This window comes from Lemur catta, chromosome 5 (assembly GCF_020740605.2).
Source record: "Lemur catta isolate mLemCat1 chromosome 5, mLemCat1.pri, whole genome shotgun sequence".
Taxonomy (NCBI): Eukaryota; Metazoa; Chordata; class Mammalia; order Primates; family Lemuridae; genus Lemur; species Lemur catta.
Genome location: NC_059132.1, coordinates 76,102,340 through 76,121,255, shown reverse-complemented (window position 1 = coordinate 76,121,255; position 18,916 = coordinate 76,102,340). Strand labels below are relative to the sequence as shown.

The window sequence follows — 18,916 nt, the reverse complement described above, 5'->3', positions numbered from 1 at the left end:
ACTTAGATACAGTGCAAAACTAAAGAAATTATCTAGCACAAAGTACAATATTACAGAAGATCCAACTCTGGGTCTATCTTAGAAGAACCAAGCTCATTTTTTTCAGTGCTTTGCTAGGAACCATATACTAGGGCCCAACAAAGAATCCAGTCACTTCCATATATTAATCCCAGCCTTAGTCTCCTTCTGTAGAGAGCATACTATCAGTGTATCTAATTGGGAAAGTGGTTTTCCAACTAGTTCACTGCAGATTCAACACCACGGTAGACAAGTACAAACATGGAGAGGGGAGATCTAGGATCATGTGTGTGTTCTGTCACTTCACAGCTCTGTAACCTCAAATTGTTCTACCTTGATGAACTTTTCTCCTCACCTATGAAATGGGAATACTACCACCTATCCACCTGGTTATTTAAGACTAATGTCTGTGAAAGTACTGTGTAAACTATAAGGTATAATATGAGAGCAATTACTTTAATTTAATTTTTGTGGATTAACATGGCCTGATTTGAAGAGGTAAGAATGAATCATGATCCCAAGTAGAATTACTTCACCGAAAAGTCACACTATATACACCTGTAATAACTATCAACTGGAACACTGTTTGGACTGTAATTCCAACTGAACTTCACCTATTGCAAATAATTTAGTGGCAGCTAAAAGAACCAACATCCACAAGGTAGTACAGCCCTAAAAGTCAATGTTGTACAATGCACGATATCAATGTGAATAATTTACTATGTACATTTTCACAATGGTCCACTTGGCAGGCCACACACAATGACTCTGCTTTTACTGAAGTTATTCTCTGGGATCTACCTTCAAATGCAGCAGTGAGTGTCTGGATACTTCACAAAAGGCAAGCCAGCCTTCCTGTGGGAATAGTTTAGTTTTAGTTCAATGGCCACATGTCATTCAGAGCCACGTTTTCTGAATGAACTACTTGAACTGGGTAAAAACAACAAGGATTGGAGGGAGGGAAAAAACAGGTATGGCACGAAACTGTGAAACTGGGATGTGTATGTGTGTATCAGAGAAAACAATGCCATGAATTAAACATGGCCATCTTCCTGGAATATAAATTTTACTAGAAGATTTTTAAAGAATAATAAAAAGGAATAATCAGTGAGTAATTTTAACACGATTAAAAATTCTCAGCTGGGGCCCGGCGTGGTGGCTCACTCCTGTAATCCTAGCACTCTGGGAGGCCGAGGTGGGAGGATCACTCGAGGTCAGGAGTTCGAGACCAGCCTGAGCAAGAGCGAGACCCCATCTCTACTAAAAATAGAAAGAAATTATTTGGACAACTAAAAATATATACAGAAAAAATTAGCCGGGCATGGTGGCTCATGCCTGTAGTCCCAGCTACTCAGGAGGCTGAGGCAGTAGGATTGCTTAAGCCCAGGAGTTTGAGGTTGCTGTGAGCTATAGTGACGCCACTGAACTCTAGCCTGGGCAACAGGGCAAGACCACATCTCAAAAACAACCTCAAATTTTGAATTTTTTTTAATTTCAAAGACTTTTCATGCTTATAGCAGACTGTTAAAGACTAAATCCCCACTATTTGGGGGTAAAACATAGAGAAGGACTACAATAAGCAAACAAGACTTTTTCTCATATCATTTATAAACTGGTTACAAAGGCAATCCCAAAAACATTAATTGAGCACCACAGCATCTGTGAAATACTGTCTAGACTACCACAGTAATTACTTGTAATACAACATTCTTTTGTTGAACTGACTGGGGGGAAAAAAATCACTATTACTCCAGAGTCATATTTCATACATGTTAGACTCTAAAAACAAACTAGTAATTTGATGACAATTCATTTAAAACAAGTAACAAGCTCCCAGGAGACCCCATTATCTTGATATTGGTGTTCCTAGACAGAGAACACTGCCTTTGGAAATTAGGTTTCCTTTGAACCTGGAAATCCCAGGCAATAAGAAGCTTAGTGTCACAACATATCCAGAACATTTTACAGAACTAATCAATACTGCTCCTGACGTCGGGACACATCCAAAAAGTCCCTTCCTTTCTCACCGATCCACCATGACAAGACCAGGAAAGATCAATCCAAAACACAATGCCCGCTGCGTAAAAGCCACCTAAATGTCAGCTCCTCCGTTACTATCCAGCTATGAGCTTTCCTGAAGAAATCTAAGCTGGGTTTTAACACGAGTCGGCAAAACACCCAAATCTCTTTTCTTGCTTATACATGGGTACCTTCACTCTTGCCTGAAATAAGCTTCTCACAAGTCTTTTAAGGCATATATTGTGTTTTCCACAGGCATGTCTACCTGGTTTGAATCTGTCCAGCTCTTTCTTCAGAAGGCACATCTAACTGAATGGATTCCATGATGTTATTTTACTGTTAAATATTGTGCCATGCAGCAATAAATAATTAGTCAAACCACGGAGTGGCACAGGGAATGAAGCAAGCTTGAGAGTCACGCTTCCAGTGCTGAGTTAAAACCACCTCTCCCAAAGGCAATCTCCAGTCTAAAGGAAGGAACACTGAGGTTCCAGAACTAGGTCACCACATTTACATATGATAACCAACCTCTCCAGACTTCAACTCCACTTTTTTGTCTCAGAAATATTAACATTAATGAAATGTTTTGCCTATTTTTATGCTACAGTAACCTTTCAAAATTCTTAAAAGAATTAAGAAATTCTTTAATATGAAATTATCAAAGGTTTAAATATCCTTTTCAATATAAAAATACAAATAAACACAAACCTAATCACCCCAGTGCCTATAAAAAGATATATCCAGAAGTAAAAATTTCAATGAAAACCAAAATTAGGATTCTGATCCTATTGTACTATTTTTCTAATTTATTTCAACTGAAGCCTAAATAATTATATTAAAAATGATCAAAAGCTTTGTTAAAAAATTCACAACCTAAAGAAACAAAACCAAAAAGGTTTTTGTGGCTCGAAGACAATTTTAATATACACCAAGAACCCTGGTTAAAGGCCTATATTGGCTGGGTGCGGTAGCTCACACCTGTAATCCCAGCACTTTGGGAGGCTGAGGCAGGACAATCACTTGAGGCCAGGAGTTCGAGACCAGCCTGACCAACATACCAAGACCCCATCTCTACAAAAAAATAGAAAAATTATCCAGGCATAGTGGGGCACACCTGTAGTCCCAGCTACTTGGGAGGCTGAGGCAGGAAGATGGTTTGAGCCCAGGAGTTTGAGGATGCAGTGAGCTATGACGATGCCATTGCACTCCAGCGTAGGCAGCAGAGCGAGATTCTGTCTCAAAGAAAATAAATAAAAAATAAAAAGCCAACAGAAAAAGCAAGATCACCTAGGGAGATGACAGAGTGGGAAGAGAAGAGGCTCTACAATGGAACCCTAGAGATGCTTCAGATGAAGTGTGAGATCCTAGCAACAGGGAAGAAACTTTCATTTCTAAAGGAGACCAAAGTGAAAGGTAGTTCCATTCCCTGTGGAGACTCAGAGATCCTTCACTGCCACAAAGAAGTTTTCCCTAAAGATTAAGTTGTCTTTGTCTGCAATTACATCGTTTAGTATGTTGCTGAAAGGTCACCAAGATTCTCCTCCTGTTCTGACTCTTGGAATCTGCCTTAAATTGGCATTAAACTACATCCGGAGAACACATTTTGCTGCTGTTATTAATCAGATAAAAGTACATTTAAAAAACAAACAACAAAGAAAACCTTCCACACACATTGTACCTAGCCAGTATTTATGACTTTTATAACCATTTTTAAAAGCTGAAATAATATATTATTTGTACTTTACCAATGCTTAAACTTTTCATATCCTAACAAATATAACCCCCCCAAAAAAGCTTATCAGAGAGAGATATATACAGAGAGCCAGATAAGCTTCCCACAGAGTATTCAATTCTGGTAAGAGCTGAGGCCAGCTCTCATCACTGAATCCCCATAGCAATTTTTCTCTCTTAGCAAAGGACTAGATTACTGCTGACATTTGAGAACTCCCCGGAGAAAAACGAGGGTGAAGAGAAAGAGGGAAGAAAGTTTTTCAAATATTGCTTTTCTGGCTTTCAACCAAATACAATTACCTAGTATCCGCAGAAGATGACGGCAAGACAACATAAACAAGATCTTCAATGAGGCCAATTACCCTGAAAGCTTTCCCAGACACTGAGGTAACAGGCAAGCTGCCCCCCCCCCCACCGCCACCCCACCCTGGGCAGTCTTGAGGGTGAAACACACAGACTCCTTCACTGTCTAGATCCTCTCCAGTGATAGGTATCAGTGCCACCTATACTTCTGGGGGGACAGACTGAGACTCTGTTTTACAGCCAAATTTATTTCTTGAGTCCCAAGTTAGTGGTGATTCCTCCACGTGCATTCCACCAACCTGTGTTGGTGGAGCTTAACAGCGCCTAACGCCTTGCCTCCAGAGAGAATAATATGGAAAAAGAGGTGGAAAAAAGAGCAACTTTTCAGTGGAGAAACCCGACACACACATAGCCAGGTGGTCAAGGTCAACATCAAAGTGATAAGTCATGCTGATAGTATGTATATACCCCCGATGGGATGCGATGACAATTTATCTACATGGTCTTCCTCCCCAAAGCCCATAAGCCCAATCTAACCCTGAGAAAAATATTAGACAAATCCAAATTGAAGGATATTTTACAAAATACCTGACCAGTATGCCTCAAAACTGTCCACATCATCGAAAACAAGGAAAGACTGACAAACTGTCACAACCAAGAGGACCCTAAGGAGAGATGACCACTGAAAGTAATGTGGGGTCGTGGGTGGGACCCCGGGCAGAACCCTGGGGAGTGCATGTTCAGGTTAAAAAGTGTAAGATCCTATCCACTTTGGGATTTTGCTAAAAACACAGCTAATATTGGATTTTAAACCAAAGTATAAATATCCAGGATATTTATATGGATATAAATAAATGACTGAATAAATAAGACAGAATAGACAAATCTCCCATACAGAATTCCAAATAATTTGTGTAAGTGAAGCTCAACTTCACTTAATGACTTGCCTCCCAAAAGGACACGAGGGAAAAAGTAGTGAAATCTGAATAAAGTGTGGAGTTCAGTTCATAGTAATAGACCCCAGTTGGTTTCTCAGTGGTGACAATTGTGCCATAGACATTAAGACGTTAACATGAGGGTAAACAGGGTGAGGGGCACACAAGAACTCTCTGCACCATCCTTGTAACTTTTCTGTAAATCTAAATCTATTCTAAAGCAAAAGGTTTATTTTTAAAGTAGCATGACATTAGATGGGTTTTGGGGAAATTAAAAAATTAAGAAAAAATTCCCAATTATGCAATAGAAGATAAATGAACAATAAGTACGTAGGTGACAAATTTACCAATCACAGAACTTTACATTTAGAGATAATTCTTAGAGAGAACTCCAGAATCTGCATTTTCAGAAAATGGACACAAAGATTTTCTAGTAGCATCCCACCCACATCATAACTTTCCTTTACACAAAAGGAACAGATCTCAACCAAAAAAACATAAAGGAAACAAAGAGGCATGGAAGTCGAGTTAAAAAAAAACAAAAAAAACTATGGATAAAATAACAGGAAAATACTAGAATACTCAATATCAGAAAGATAACACGTATAAGTCAGGGTTGGTAAACTGAGAACCATGATATACTGAGGAGTTTTCAAATCAGTTGAGGTAGGGATGGGAGGTTGGAGGCTGATAGCTAAAGCATAAGCCACTTCTTTCTAGGTGCACAGAATGTTCTAAAATTGACTGTGGCAATGGTTGTACAACTGTGTGAATATACTAAAAACCAACTGTGTGCTTTAAATGAGTGAATTGTATGGTATGTGAATGATATCTCAATAAAATTATCAATACCTAAATCCAGTAGGCAGAAACCACCGTTTTTTAATGAAATAAAATGTAATAGAAAATAGAGAACACTACAGGCAAATAAGGGGGAGTACTATTTTGTGAAACTTAAATTCATTTTTTCATAGATTACATACATGTACATATATTCATACACGCATACATATGCCTGTAAGTACATGGTCGTGACATAAAATTTATTTCTTACATAAGTCACCATCAGAAAGTTTGAAAGCCACTGTTCAAAATCGACACAATTCTCCCTCACCTCTCCTGATAATCTGACACTTTGTCAAAAGACCAATAAGGATTAAATCTACTAATACCTTTAAGTTAGACAGAAAACTGGCAAAAAAAGAGAAACTAGTGCTAATTCATAAGAATGGAGAGAATGGCATCTACAGAAGAAGACAAACACAAAGGCACGTGCAGCCAGGCTCTCTGTGCGTTGCGCACACCCACACTGGGCTCTGCAGCCCAGGCCTCCCGCTCCTGCCTACTTGGACGTGTCTTATCACGTCCAAGATTCCTGGGAGATAACCAAGCACAGTTCCTGATCACCCTCCCACTAAACCCCTTCCTGTCACAGTCATCGTCATTTCCCCAGATGCTCAAGCCACAGGCTAGGTTCCCTCCACGCTTTCTCTTGCCCTCACACTCCACAACCAGCTCAACGAATCTGTCCTATCCCAAAAATGCACCTCAAAACTTTCTGTTTCCTTTCACCCCACTGCCACACTCTAGCCCCAACTGCCATCAGCATTCCTCGGCATTTTTTGCTCCCAGACATCCAGAAAGCATGTTTATGTTATATCACATTTAAAATTTTATGATTTTAACTGCTGTAAAAATGTAACCTCTGCCATATTGTAAATACTGGCATTTTTAGTAAAGCTCCCAATTCCTTTTTAAAACACATTCAGTGGAGTCTAAATTCTACTGCAATGATACCTACCATTATCCATTTTTTAAAACACACAAATAGGCTCCTTATTGCCGGATATTTTACATTGTTCCTTTTCCTCCGTGAACCCTTATTTCTACTCCATGTCCCCCAAAGAATTTTAACTTAACGTACTTTAGTGTTCAAAGCCTACTGCAACAAGACTACAGATATAAATTGAAATTTCAGGCTTAAAGAAAAATTGCCTATTACCAGAGTTATCACTACAATTTTTATTAGTACAGTCATCCCTTGATATCCCTTAGGGATTGGTTCTAGGACCTCCCTAGGATACCAAAATCCAAGGATGCTCAAATCCCCAATATGAAATGGTACAGTATTTTCATATAACCTATGCACACCCTCTCGTACACTTCAAATCACCTCTACATTACTTATAATACCTAATACAATGCAAAGGCTATGTAAATAGTTGTTATACTGTATTGTTTAGGGAATAATGATAAGAAAAAAGTCTGTACATGTTTAGTAAAGATGCAATTTTTTTCCCCAAATAATTTGGATCCACACAGTTGGTTGCATCCATGGGCGAGGATGTCACGGATACCCAGGGCCAACTGCACACAATTGATCAAACCAACAAATTTTACAAATTTTGATAGGTAATTAAACATAGAAAGCAAAATCTTATTGAAAATGTTTTCCCCCCTAAATGGTTCATGTGAACATTATTTACTGCTGGAATGAGACAGGTTTAGTTAGCATCAATTTAATCCTATTTTTCTTATTTTTTTTTAAACGTAAGCACTGAAAAAGCTTGTCCAGGAACGGATGTGAATGGAAGGTTTGCTGTAGCACCGTCGCTATATTCTCTCAACTCCCCCAGTGTTTCATCCAAAGACCAATCACACAGTAATCTATCATTAAAAGTAACTTTTAATAATCTATCAGTTGCCAATCTGATTAGGTCCTCCTTCAACTTGAGTGAAAGCAAAGATCTGAAAACCACCAAGGAATTAGTCATCTAGTCAGAGTGAATCACTTTTTCCTAACCAACACCAGTATTTCAAATTATCTCTGCCCCAGATGAAGTAAATAGTAGGGTTGGGGCTGGGCAAAAGATATGGCTCTTTTGTAAAGTGGAGAAGAGAGGCTGTGAAAGCAGAGGTGGAAAATGGTCGTTAAAACTCTGATCAATGTTAGGAGACTACATGGCCCCTGGGGATCTGGAAGCTGCTTGCTTGAAAGTCATCCTCATGCCCAGATACCCCTTAGGGAGTCTTCAGGTAGCTCCAACGGACCCAGTTTGACAACTAAGCAAGGCTGCCCCATGACCAAGGTACTCTCTTAAAAATGTAACTCGTGTTTTTTGATTTGCTAGCCCCCTGCTTAAAATCCTTTAACAACTCACACCACACTCAAAAATAAAACCCCAAACTCCTTCCTGTGGCCTCTGCAGTCCTACCTCATGTCACTATGCTATAAACCACACTGGCTTTTTCTACATTCCTAGACAGCTGCCAGCACTTCCAGCCTCAGGGCCTTTGCGCCTGCCATTCTCTCTGTCCAAAGCACACTCCCCAGCCTGCTGTGTGGCTGCTCCTACATCCTCCAGCTTTCAGCTGGAATGTCACCTCCTAAGAGGAGCTTCACCTGACTATCCTGTCTACCTCACTGTTCTCTGCCACAGGAATCTAGTTCTCAAAAGCTCTTAGCACAACCATCACTATTTCATTTACAGTAATGCCTGACTCCCCAAGTACATGCAGTGCAGGTCTTGTTCAGTGTTTACGTTCAGCACCCAGCACGGTGCCCAATGCTCCAGAGACGTTCCTGAACACGAGGCAGGGCGTAAACACGCCATGGAAGAAGTAAAGTTGGTGTGTGGTGGGGGCAGGGGTGTTTCTAACAGCTTTTTGCATAATCTTATTTTAAAACAAAGTTATATTAATGATTAGAGAGTACAGGTATCACAAATGCCAAAGAGATAGGGGTAGCACAGATAACCTTAAATACATAAACGTGAACATATACCAAGACTTCAGAGAGCATGCAAAGTGGGCAGGGAAATTTGGCCTGCGGGAATTCACTCCCACTTTCCCCTTACCTCTGTTCTTCGGAAGGCTCCTCCATATCTTCTTCAGAATCACCCTATCAAGAAAGAACATATTTTAATGGTTGTTTCAGAGAAACACACAATCAAAAGAAACAGTTCTTCAAATCCCCCAGGGGTGATGAATTTGTAATGAATGTTTAATACAGTGACTGGCACAAATACTCTATAAATGTTTATTGAAAAAAAGGACACTAGTAATGACACAAGTACAAGCCACCAATTACCAAGTGGTCTCTTCGAAATTCACTCTAAGTATCCTACCTGCTTAAAACCGCGACCTGAACATAATCTCAAAACTAGATATCATTTCTCTTCCAGAGCCTATGTTTAATGTTTCAGTTTAATCACACAAGATAAAGTTTAGTGATGATTTTAAATTCCCAAATATAAAGAATGTATTCAGTTTAGCTCAGAATGTCCACAATGAATACATATTTTGACACCAATATAAAAAGGCTGACAATTTTTTAAACGGCATAAATATCACACTCAAAAGCCCTTCCAAAATCATCTGCCAGATTTACCGTGACCACACGTAAAAAGAAAAGGCGCCTGAAATAGCAACAAAAGGCCAGATCCACTTAAACACTCCACTGGACTTTGCCGGACAGACAAGCTCTCGAGGTACTCATTCTGTCTGGAAGCCGGTCACCGCTGGCTTCAGGGACCCTTCCTGCTACTCCCGCTGCCCTCTGACCCAGGTCCTGCTGGCAGCCCTTCCTCCTTGCCCTCCGCCCCCGCCCAGACTCCTCTGCACTAATTCCCCCAGAACGCTAACCTGCGGTTGTAACCGTGAGTCCCAAATCCCTGTCTCCAGGCCCAGCTTCTTGCTCCATCACGCCCAGAGATACTCGATAAACACCTGTCTCCACGAGAGCCAGGGCTCAAGCCGTTTCGTTCAGCACAGCGCCAAGCCCAGTGAGCAGCACATGGTAGGTACCCCACAACTCTAGTCCTATTTCCAAAGGCCTCCAGGATATATAAACTCTGTCTGGCACTTGGCTCCCCAGGAACAAGTATGACCAGCACCAGATTTATAAACATCAGGGTCCCTGCCAAGCGGCTTCTGTTTTAACTGATCCCCCTCCTCATAGAGGATACCAACCTGCTCCCTGATGCTGAGCAAACCTCAGGTTCATCCTGCACTGCTCTCCTCCCCACAGCTCCTACTGCTCATCAGCAACACCGTTCACACCTGTCCTTCATCAGCAACACCGTTCACACCTGTCCTTTCTCCTCCTCCTCTCTGCCAGCACCTCAGCCCACACCAGCAGTAGCCCGTGCCTCAATTATCACAACAGACAGGGTCTCTGCATCAAACCCACCCCATGCAGCCCTGCACCCTGTGGTCACACATCCATCTCCCTCAGTGTCAATCATCACTCACCACCACGTGGTAGAACCAGCACTCAATGTCTTCCTGCCCAAGAACCTACAGTGGCTCCCTGCTGCTAGTCACATATACTCCAAGCTCTTCAATGTAGCGCAGTCCAACAAAAGGTTCAGGGCCAGCCCCAGTCACACGTTTGCTAACGCACATCTCTAAGAGCCTCCCTCCTCCCCTAGCATTCGCTGACCCCTCCCATACACACAGCGCCTCTTCTCTCAGTTCCTACACTTCAGCACCTACATGTCGTCCCAGGGTATTACCAGCCTTATCTCCCCAACACCACCAGGCTCTCAAAGGGCAGGGACCCAATCCTGTCATTCCCCCACCCCTGGGGGCCCTTGCAATGGCTGTTCTCTCTCACCACTTTGAAGGGTCGGCTCAAACACCTTCTCAGAGTGGCCTGCTGTGACCTCTTAAACTAAAACTGCAACTCCCATCACCACATTTGTGCCCTTGGAAGAGACTAAATAACACAATGTACTATCTACGTGCCTCCATGTAGACTGCAAGCTCCACACCAGGGCAGGTGTAATTTTTCTTTTTCCGTGTACTGTAACATCGCCACATCTAAACACTGCTTGGCCACAGCACATGCTCAAACACTTCTCTGCAGAGCTGAGCACAAGCCAGCTGTTTCCTAACACAAGTGGACACGACTACTACTGAAAACTTCATTAGGCAACGTTTTCTAAATCAAAACAGAACATGAAATTATTTCCCTCAGACATAGGAATTTTATCACCACAATCCTGCTTTTCTGATCAGATTGTACTAAAACTCACAGAATAATGCAGTGGCTAAAAACTCGGCCTCTCAAGCTAAACACTTCCTGGGTTCAGATCCCACCATTGCCACTGTTTTATGACCTTGGGCAAGTAATTTAATTGCTCTGTGCCTCAATTTCCTCATCTAAAGTCAGATTATAGTACCTCATAATTTTGAGTGTATTAATATGAGTTAATACTCATAAAGCACTTGAGCAAGGCCAGTATTACTCAGCCCACGTTAGTTATTTTTTCATGTTCACGGTGGAAGTAGATTAAAACAAAAATAAAGGCCTATGACAAAAATATTTCCAAATACTAGTCAATGATTCACTGACTGGGGCACAATGCTATTACATAACACGGTACCTGAGATAATAATAATAACTCAGATGATCAGTGTACCATTTCCTGTTTCACTTTCTACCAATTTCCGTTATCTATACCCAAGGGGCGGGCAGAAACCAGACATGATACTTTTAAAGGCAGAGACTTTCTTATTCATCCTTGTATCCCCAGGGACCTAACTGGGCCAGGCCCACAGACCCATGTTTGCTAAATAAACAAACAAGGCCAGTAGAGCATTGAGCCTTCCCAGCCCTGCCCAGAACCAACATGATTCCATATCAGGTAACAGCTGTGCCTACTTAGCACCTGTCTGCAGTTCCCAAACCTGCTAACCAGGGGCATCAGGAGTGAGCCTTCTCTTCTCAGACAAGCCTGAATGGATTGAAAGAGCAGATTCTAGACTGCCCTTCTTGCTGCCAGAACTGATAAAAAAAATATGTGATTATCAAACAATACCAGGAAATCTACACTTAAGGCATTTTTCCTGCCATCTTCAGACTTAGCTTATAAATAGGGGACCTGGGCAAGATATTAACTGCCTTTCTCTCCTCCACCAGGAAGACCTCATGGGCTACCTACCAAATTGCCTACTGTATGCAGGACATTGTGGCCACAGCAGGGCCATTAGGCCTTAGCAACCCAGACCCTCTTAACAGCAACCCAGTTAGGGAAACATGACACACACAAAACAAAAAAGTCAAGACACTACAAGAAATTCCAAGAAATAGAAATGATGACAACACCACTTCAAGTTAGAAGTCAGGAAGGACCGACCCCGAACAAACAGCAGGGTGACAGCATTCGTTCTCTTATTTAACAGATAAACACTGGACCTGCTCAGCCAAGGGTCAGGCTGGAGTGAGTACCCCAGAGCACTGACCAGAGCAGCAGGACAAGGTCAGATTGTGGAAGGCCCTGCAGGCCAGAGGGGGTCAAGTGGACATCACCCTGTGTGTGGATTACAGGGAATCACAGATGGCTTATGACCTTGACGGTGAAGAAGGCACACAAAGCTGTATCTTGCACACACACAATTACTTCTTGACAATAAAATAATAAAAACACTTGTTTGGTTTCTACACTATCACCATTTTGGGTTCGGTGCACTGAAGTATGGATGAAGTACATACAGCTGGAGGAGAGGGAAAATTCTGTGAATCTAAGAATAAAATCACATTTTTCCCTTCCTCTCATTATCACCATGGATAAATACAGTTTTTATGTTCCTATACCAAATAAACATAAAAGAGCACATAACAAAAGCCTAGGAATAATATAACAAATCTACAAAGTCGTGGAGCACGTAATAGCACTGAGTTATCCACACTGGTTCAGGCCCTTCAAAGCTGAAAGGTGTACATGCTTTCCAGTGATCAAGTCTAGCAGTCAGCTGAGAAATCACCAAGATAACAGGGCACCTGGATTGGGTGCTCACTTAAGTTCCAGGCACTTCATCCTCACAAAATCCTCTGAAATCAGCATCAACATTCCCCCCACTTTGCAGATCAGAAAACTGAGGACAAAGTTACAGAGTTAAAAAGGGATAGAGCCACCATTCAAACCCAGGAGATCCGGTCAGAGGGTCTGGCAGTTTATAACTTCATTGTTGACACATTATTCAAATTCTTAATCCTTAGAGACCCATTAGGAAAAAAAAGAAAAAAAGACCCAACCGACAGCAGACATTTGCAAAATAAACAATTGTACAGTATTAGCAAATACGTTGGTATTGTTTAACGTCACATCCTCTGATGTTCCTAATTTGACTTACCGTTGACAAATCTTAGGTTCTGAAGCTATCTTTAAGTCTTCCTTAATTAATGAAAGGAATCCAACCTAGTCAGTTAAGCAGAAAATCCTCAAATTTACATAACACCTATAAATATTCTCTTTTCAACAGACTCTATATGTCACACACGAGGGAACTTTCACTGAAAAAAATTCAAAATACTTCGAAAAGGATTCCTTAAAATAACTTTCATCAGAACTCTCTGCAGCTTATGAGAGAGAGGTGTGTGTGTATATATATAAAAATGCATACATTAATATATATCCCTCATCCCTGCCCAGGTATATGCAGGGTAAGATAGTTTCTAAAAAGTACACACATAGATATGGATGAAGTGTTTAGAAAATTATTTTTAATAGCAGTTTCACTTTCATTATTGCTTTGATTAAAATAGTTTAGTTATAAATGCTTCTATATTGAGAATACCAGAAAGTCTCTCAATTCTAACATTTTTTTACCAAAACAAACTGTATTATACATATAAACAAAATAAAGCCAGAAATAAGAATTTTATAAAATAACTTGTGAGCCTATAAATAAAATTATCCATCATATAACAGGCCTTGACATTTCCATCTCTGAGTACAGCAACTAAAGCTTCAACTAATGCTCTAATAAACAAGAGTCTATAATAGACTCAAATGTCCATAGTTTACTTTCCTTTTAGTCTGGGTTGGCTTCCAGCACTAGCCCGTAAGAGGTGGAAAGTACAATTGGGCATAAATGCAAATACATCTACATAGATATACACCAGTGCTTCTCAACCCGGGCAGTTTTGTTCCCCAGGGACATCTGGCAATGTCTGGAGACATTTTTAGTTGTCAAAATTGGGGGTAGGCAGGGTTGAAGAGGAAGCAGTGAGTGCCACTGGCATCTGGTGGGTAGAGGAAAGGGATGCTAACTGCTCAACCTCCTCCGGTGCTCAGAACAACAAAGAATTCTCTGGCCCAAAATATCACTAGTGCCACTGCTGAACAACTCTGATACACACAAACACAAACCACTCTTTTTAAATAAGTGCAGTTCTCTCAGTAGGAATATGATCCATTTCTATTTTGTTCCTTTTGTCTATGTTTTGCAGACCTTCAGCAACACACATGTATTGTTTATAATCAGGAAAAAAATACATTTGGGAATAAACTTTTAGGAGAAGAAAAGACTGTATGTATGCTTCTCATCCAGATGGGGCTTTTTCTCAAAGGACTGGGCTCATTCAGCCCGCTAGCCTTCAGGGAAGGTCCAGGAAAATTTTCCTCTAAAGTCACCTCTCCGCCTTGAAGCTGTTATTCATTAGCCCTGGCCAAAAAGAATATTCCAAATATCTCAAAACCAGCTCTCTCAATGTTTCACATAGAAAGCTGAAATGTAAAACTGCACAGCCTCTCCAGTGAAGTTATAGCTAGACATCCTGTTTTTCTGAACAGCCACAAGAGACAACACAGAATTAAGTGCTGCCACCAATGTGGGAAGGAATGAACATCTTAAAAATTACTGCACATAAACTGAACATTCCGTTTATAATTCAAACCCCTCCCCCACAAAACGCATTTTGAGTCACTACTGTTGCTGGTGAAAAGCAGTCAACAATATTCAGTTTAAATGTGCAGTCGATGGGAATTTCTTCTAAAAGTTAAAACTTAAACCCAAAAGCTTTGCAGTACTGTATCGGTTGCCCCAGTACACCCTATTATGATGCTACAGATTCCCAATAAAATGTTAGTAATTATTTTTCCACATGCAATCATTATATAGAAAAAATAAACCTGAAATTCAAGTTCTTAAGTGGGTGTATCTTAACAGGAATTAAAGGCACTTGGAGAAAATCCAAGTTTACAATCCTTTAAAGTCACATCTTTATCCCAAAGCTACTTAAATGCTAATGGCAAATACCACTCACTAACATTTATGAAATCAATACTCCTGTTGTCCTCAACCTTCCAGCCACTTGCCATACACACAGCACCAGCTAACTTGGAGAGAGAACGGTGTGCCCCAGACCACCCGCCCGGCCCGGCCTCTCCGTGCGGAGTCTCTGGCCGCGGCCCTGCTGAGGTGGCCTGGGCTGCCACCTTCTGAACTTGGGGCCGGCGTGACTCACGCCCCGTCACATGGCGAGGGAGGAGGCCGGGAAGGCCACCGTTGCCAGGTGTTCAGGCTCTGCCCAACTGATTATTTGCCTTGCAAAGTGGCCCGAGCGCCTGTGCCGCAGGAGGGGCCCCGGCGGCCTCCCGGCCCCTCCCCCCGTCGCACACCCACACCCGCCCCCTGTCACCTAGTCGTCCTCACCTGAGTGGGCAGCAGGAGTTCCCCTTCTTCTGCCTGCCACAGCTCCACCACGTTCGGCAAGGGCTCAATGGCTGCACGAACACCAAAAAATACACCACGATTATAACGCACGGAAAAGAAGCGCTTCCTGTTTCCCCTACTGTCCCCCCATGCCACCCGCCTCACCAAAACAAGTCCCCTTTTCCATCTAAAAGCGGAGGCCATCCGAGGAGCGGGCCAACGATACAAACACAATGGACGGGGTGTGCGCCGGTAGCCCCTCTGCGGGAAGGGCGACAGCGTGCAGGCTCGGGGTGCTAGTGCTAGGGGGACGAAGGGAGGGTGAAGCCACCTCACGGGGCACTCCAGGCTCCGCAGCCCGGGCATCTGGGGTGTGGACCGCGGGCGGCCAGCCTCGGGGAAACAAAGCTGCCGGGAGCCGGGCCGCGGCGGGGCACCCGCGCGCCACACAAAGCGGGGGCTGCGCCCGGGGCGCAGGGGCCCGTGCACAAAGGCTCCGGGGCGCGCGCGGCTAGCGGTCTCGGAGCCCCGAGACTTCCCGGCTCTCCGGCTGCACAGCGGGAGGGGGCGCGGGAGGGGACGCCGTGGTCGCAAAGTGTTATCAGCGGAGAATTGCAGCAGCTTTCCTTCCTCCTGCTGCCCCTTTCCCTTTCCTCGCCCTCAGATAGATTTCCGCAGTTCCCTAAAAGAAAGAGAAGGGGGGCGGGGTGGAGGGGGAAAGCGAGCCCAGCGGCGCAAGGCTGACCTTGTCCCTGAGCCCCTCCCGGGCGACAGCAGGGCAGCAGGACCTGGAAGACGCCCAGCAGGAGGTTCACGGCCGCGGCGGTGCGGCAGTAGCAGCCGGGCTGCGGGCGTCGGAGCCCCGCCATGCTGCTGCTCGCGCTGCTCTCGGTGCTCGCCGCGCTCGCCACTCGCTAGCTGGCGCCCCGGCCGCCGCGCCCCGGGCCCGCCCCCGCGCCGCCCGCCCCGCCCCGCGCCCCCCCGCCGCCGCCGCCGCCGCAGCTCCAGCCAGGGGCGCGCCGCTCGCCCTGAGCGCGTGTGCGCCGCCGATAGGGAGGGACGGAACGCGGCGGGGTGCGGGGAACGTGGACAATGCGAACGCGGCGGCCGCGGCGCCCCGCCCCGGCGCGGAGCACATGGCCGCGTCCCGCCCGCGGCGCCCACTCCGCGGTCCCCGGCGCTTTCCGCGGCCGGGACCCGAGCCGAGAGCTGCCCGGAGGGACTAGCAGCCCACTTTTGCCAAGTGCGTTTTCAGGAACTTTCGGGCGGTTTCCACTTTGTTCGGGCACCCGGGTCTCAGTCGGGACATTACCCACGAGGCAGGGGGCGCCGGTGGAGGTGGGAGGCCTTAGACACAGGGTATTAGGGGAAATAATGCAGTGGTTGTCAGGAAACGCGAGTGCAGCCACATGGCTACTGCCAGTTATGCAGCGAGGATATCCGGTGGCTGCAAAGTCTGTAATTTAGAATAAAAAGAGCTCTCCCAAGACCCAAGAGGCTGACCTCAGCGCCGCGTGGCGGTGGTGCGCCCGGCACCCCCCGTGGACACGGTCCAGGTCGTGACAGGTGGGGAAGCCTCTGCCCAGGGGATTTACAGCTTCAAAGACCCTGCACATTCTCCCTTTCGGAATCATGTTGCAAAATTCAACCAGCGTCTTCTGAAACGTGGTTGAGGCTGAGGACGTGGTCTATTATGCTAACATTGGTGAGATAATAGAAGTCATACTTGGAAATATATTTTCTAGCCCCATGTTTTGATGCTTATAACCAAAAAGTCTAAAATCTGAGATCTCATTTAATGTTACATCTTGCCTTTGCCAATGATGTCACAAACAAGGGCTTATTCAGGAATCAATTTGCATAACCTGGAAGTATTGGCAGTCTTAAGATTTTTTTTTTAGTTGATTTACTGCTTCCAGTGTAGCTTGTATGAAAATCAGAGAATATGAGCAATATGGTATAAAGAGGGGAAGAGGGGCACACCTGCCTGTTTACATTGATCCTCTATTTAATTGCTTCTGGTGCCTTACAGTCTAGACTATGGAAAAGCCTTGGTGGCAGAGCAGGACAGATGCCAGAGAAGGACAAAATGAATTACGGATCCTTTCTCTCCTAAAGACACAATACAGCACTGTGAACCCAGTCTCACACTGTCTCTGGAAATAACTCTGAACAAGGTTAAATAGCCTAATTGCTTGGACAGACTTAACATTTAAGAAGATTAGCATAAATATAAGTTGATGTGGGGAAAAAAGGCAATTTGCATTATCCAACTTGAACACCTCCAGTATTCTCTGTGCCTTATTTTTCTTCTGTATTCCCTGCCAACATCTTTCTTTGGCGTAGGTCTCCAGTCCCATCCCAGTGTGCCCGTTTTTTCTTTTCATTCCACTTTTCCAGGTTTGCCCCTTGGACTCTGAAGGTCCCCCACTGTCTTAAAGGGGCCTTTAATGACAAGAATACTTGCACAGCCCACTTAGGCAGCAACTGCACCTTCAAGGTTTATTTCTAAATGAAAGTCCTCTCAGTGGGCCTATTTATTTACAACATGTAATTTTAAGTCTTCTTATGACTGTACTTCTTATAAAGGAAAACAAGCCATCATTGACAGCCTAACAGGTTTTATTAAACAACTTTAACAAAACATCATGATGCAAAACTTTTTTACTAACTTTTAAATTATTTTCCTTTTTTACTAATAAAGTCTTTCCCACACTAACCAGTATCACAGCATCAACAGAAATGATTTAAAAGACAGACTAAGATTGCCGTGGGCCATATATAAATATCGCTCTAATTTGTTTTTCTGCTAAAGCTTTTTAAGGCCAGCTTGATTTTTCAAGTTGTGGTCTCGTGGACTTTACAAAGTGGGTAATGCTATTTGACTGTTGTTGAAAAAGCCAGCAGCGTGTATCTGCAGTGCCATGGGCTTGGAGAGGGATACAGGATTACACAGCTGTCTTCTTAGATAAATCTGACCTACTTAGTCTTCTCTGGAGGTATTTTTCATGCTGACTCATGAACAACAGGAAAGTTATGGCCCATTAAGCAGCATCCATGTTTTGGAGTAAACTTGTTCTCCAAAGAAGACTCCTGTGTCATTTGTGCTATATTTCCATTATTCCCCTTGTCAATCGTAGATATTGTCAAAGAATATGAGAGCTGGAAGATTTGGGGAAATCATTTAATAGCCCAACTGCCATATTTTGCAGAAGAAGAAACTGAAGCCCAGACAGGATTTAAAAAATTCAAGTTATAGAGCTCCTTTTAGTGGCAGAGTTACAGAGAAGTATACGTGAAATAATGTTAACTGAAAAAAATTTAATGTAAACAGGAATTAAGTCAATATGAAAATTATATACATAAGACTGAAGTGTGGAAGAGGCACTAAGGTGATATATTAGTAGAGTATATCAATGTTAAGTTAGGTCAATATAAGATAAAATGCTTTTTAAGAAAAAACAGAC

At 43.3% G+C, this 18,916-nt stretch overlaps 1 protein-coding gene across 3 annotated transcripts in view; it reads right to left on the bottom strand.

Annotated features, from left to right (window-relative positions):
* The window catches only part of TMEM131L (transmembrane 131 like), a 154,488-nt gene extending 138,083 nt beyond the window's left edge, over positions 1–16,405 (bottom strand). Inside the window, exons 1-3 of one of the 3 annotated variants that reach the window (XM_045552137.1) lie at positions 16,195–16,405; positions 15,450–15,520; positions 8,864–8,907 (exon numbers count right to left, since the gene is read on the bottom strand). In XM_045552137.1, the coding sequence (XP_045408093.1) occupies positions 8,864–8,907; positions 15,450–15,520; positions 16,195–16,318 (239 nt within the window). In that variant the 5' untranslated portion in view covers positions 16,319–16,405. Of the gene's footprint in view, positions 1–8,863; positions 8,908–15,449; positions 15,521–15,614; positions 15,659–16,194 lie in introns of those variants that run through there. The other 2 variants (XM_045552138.1, XM_045552139.1) reach the window with 2 other exon arrangements.
* Between the last annotated feature and the right edge of the window lie 2,511 nt (positions 16,406–18,916).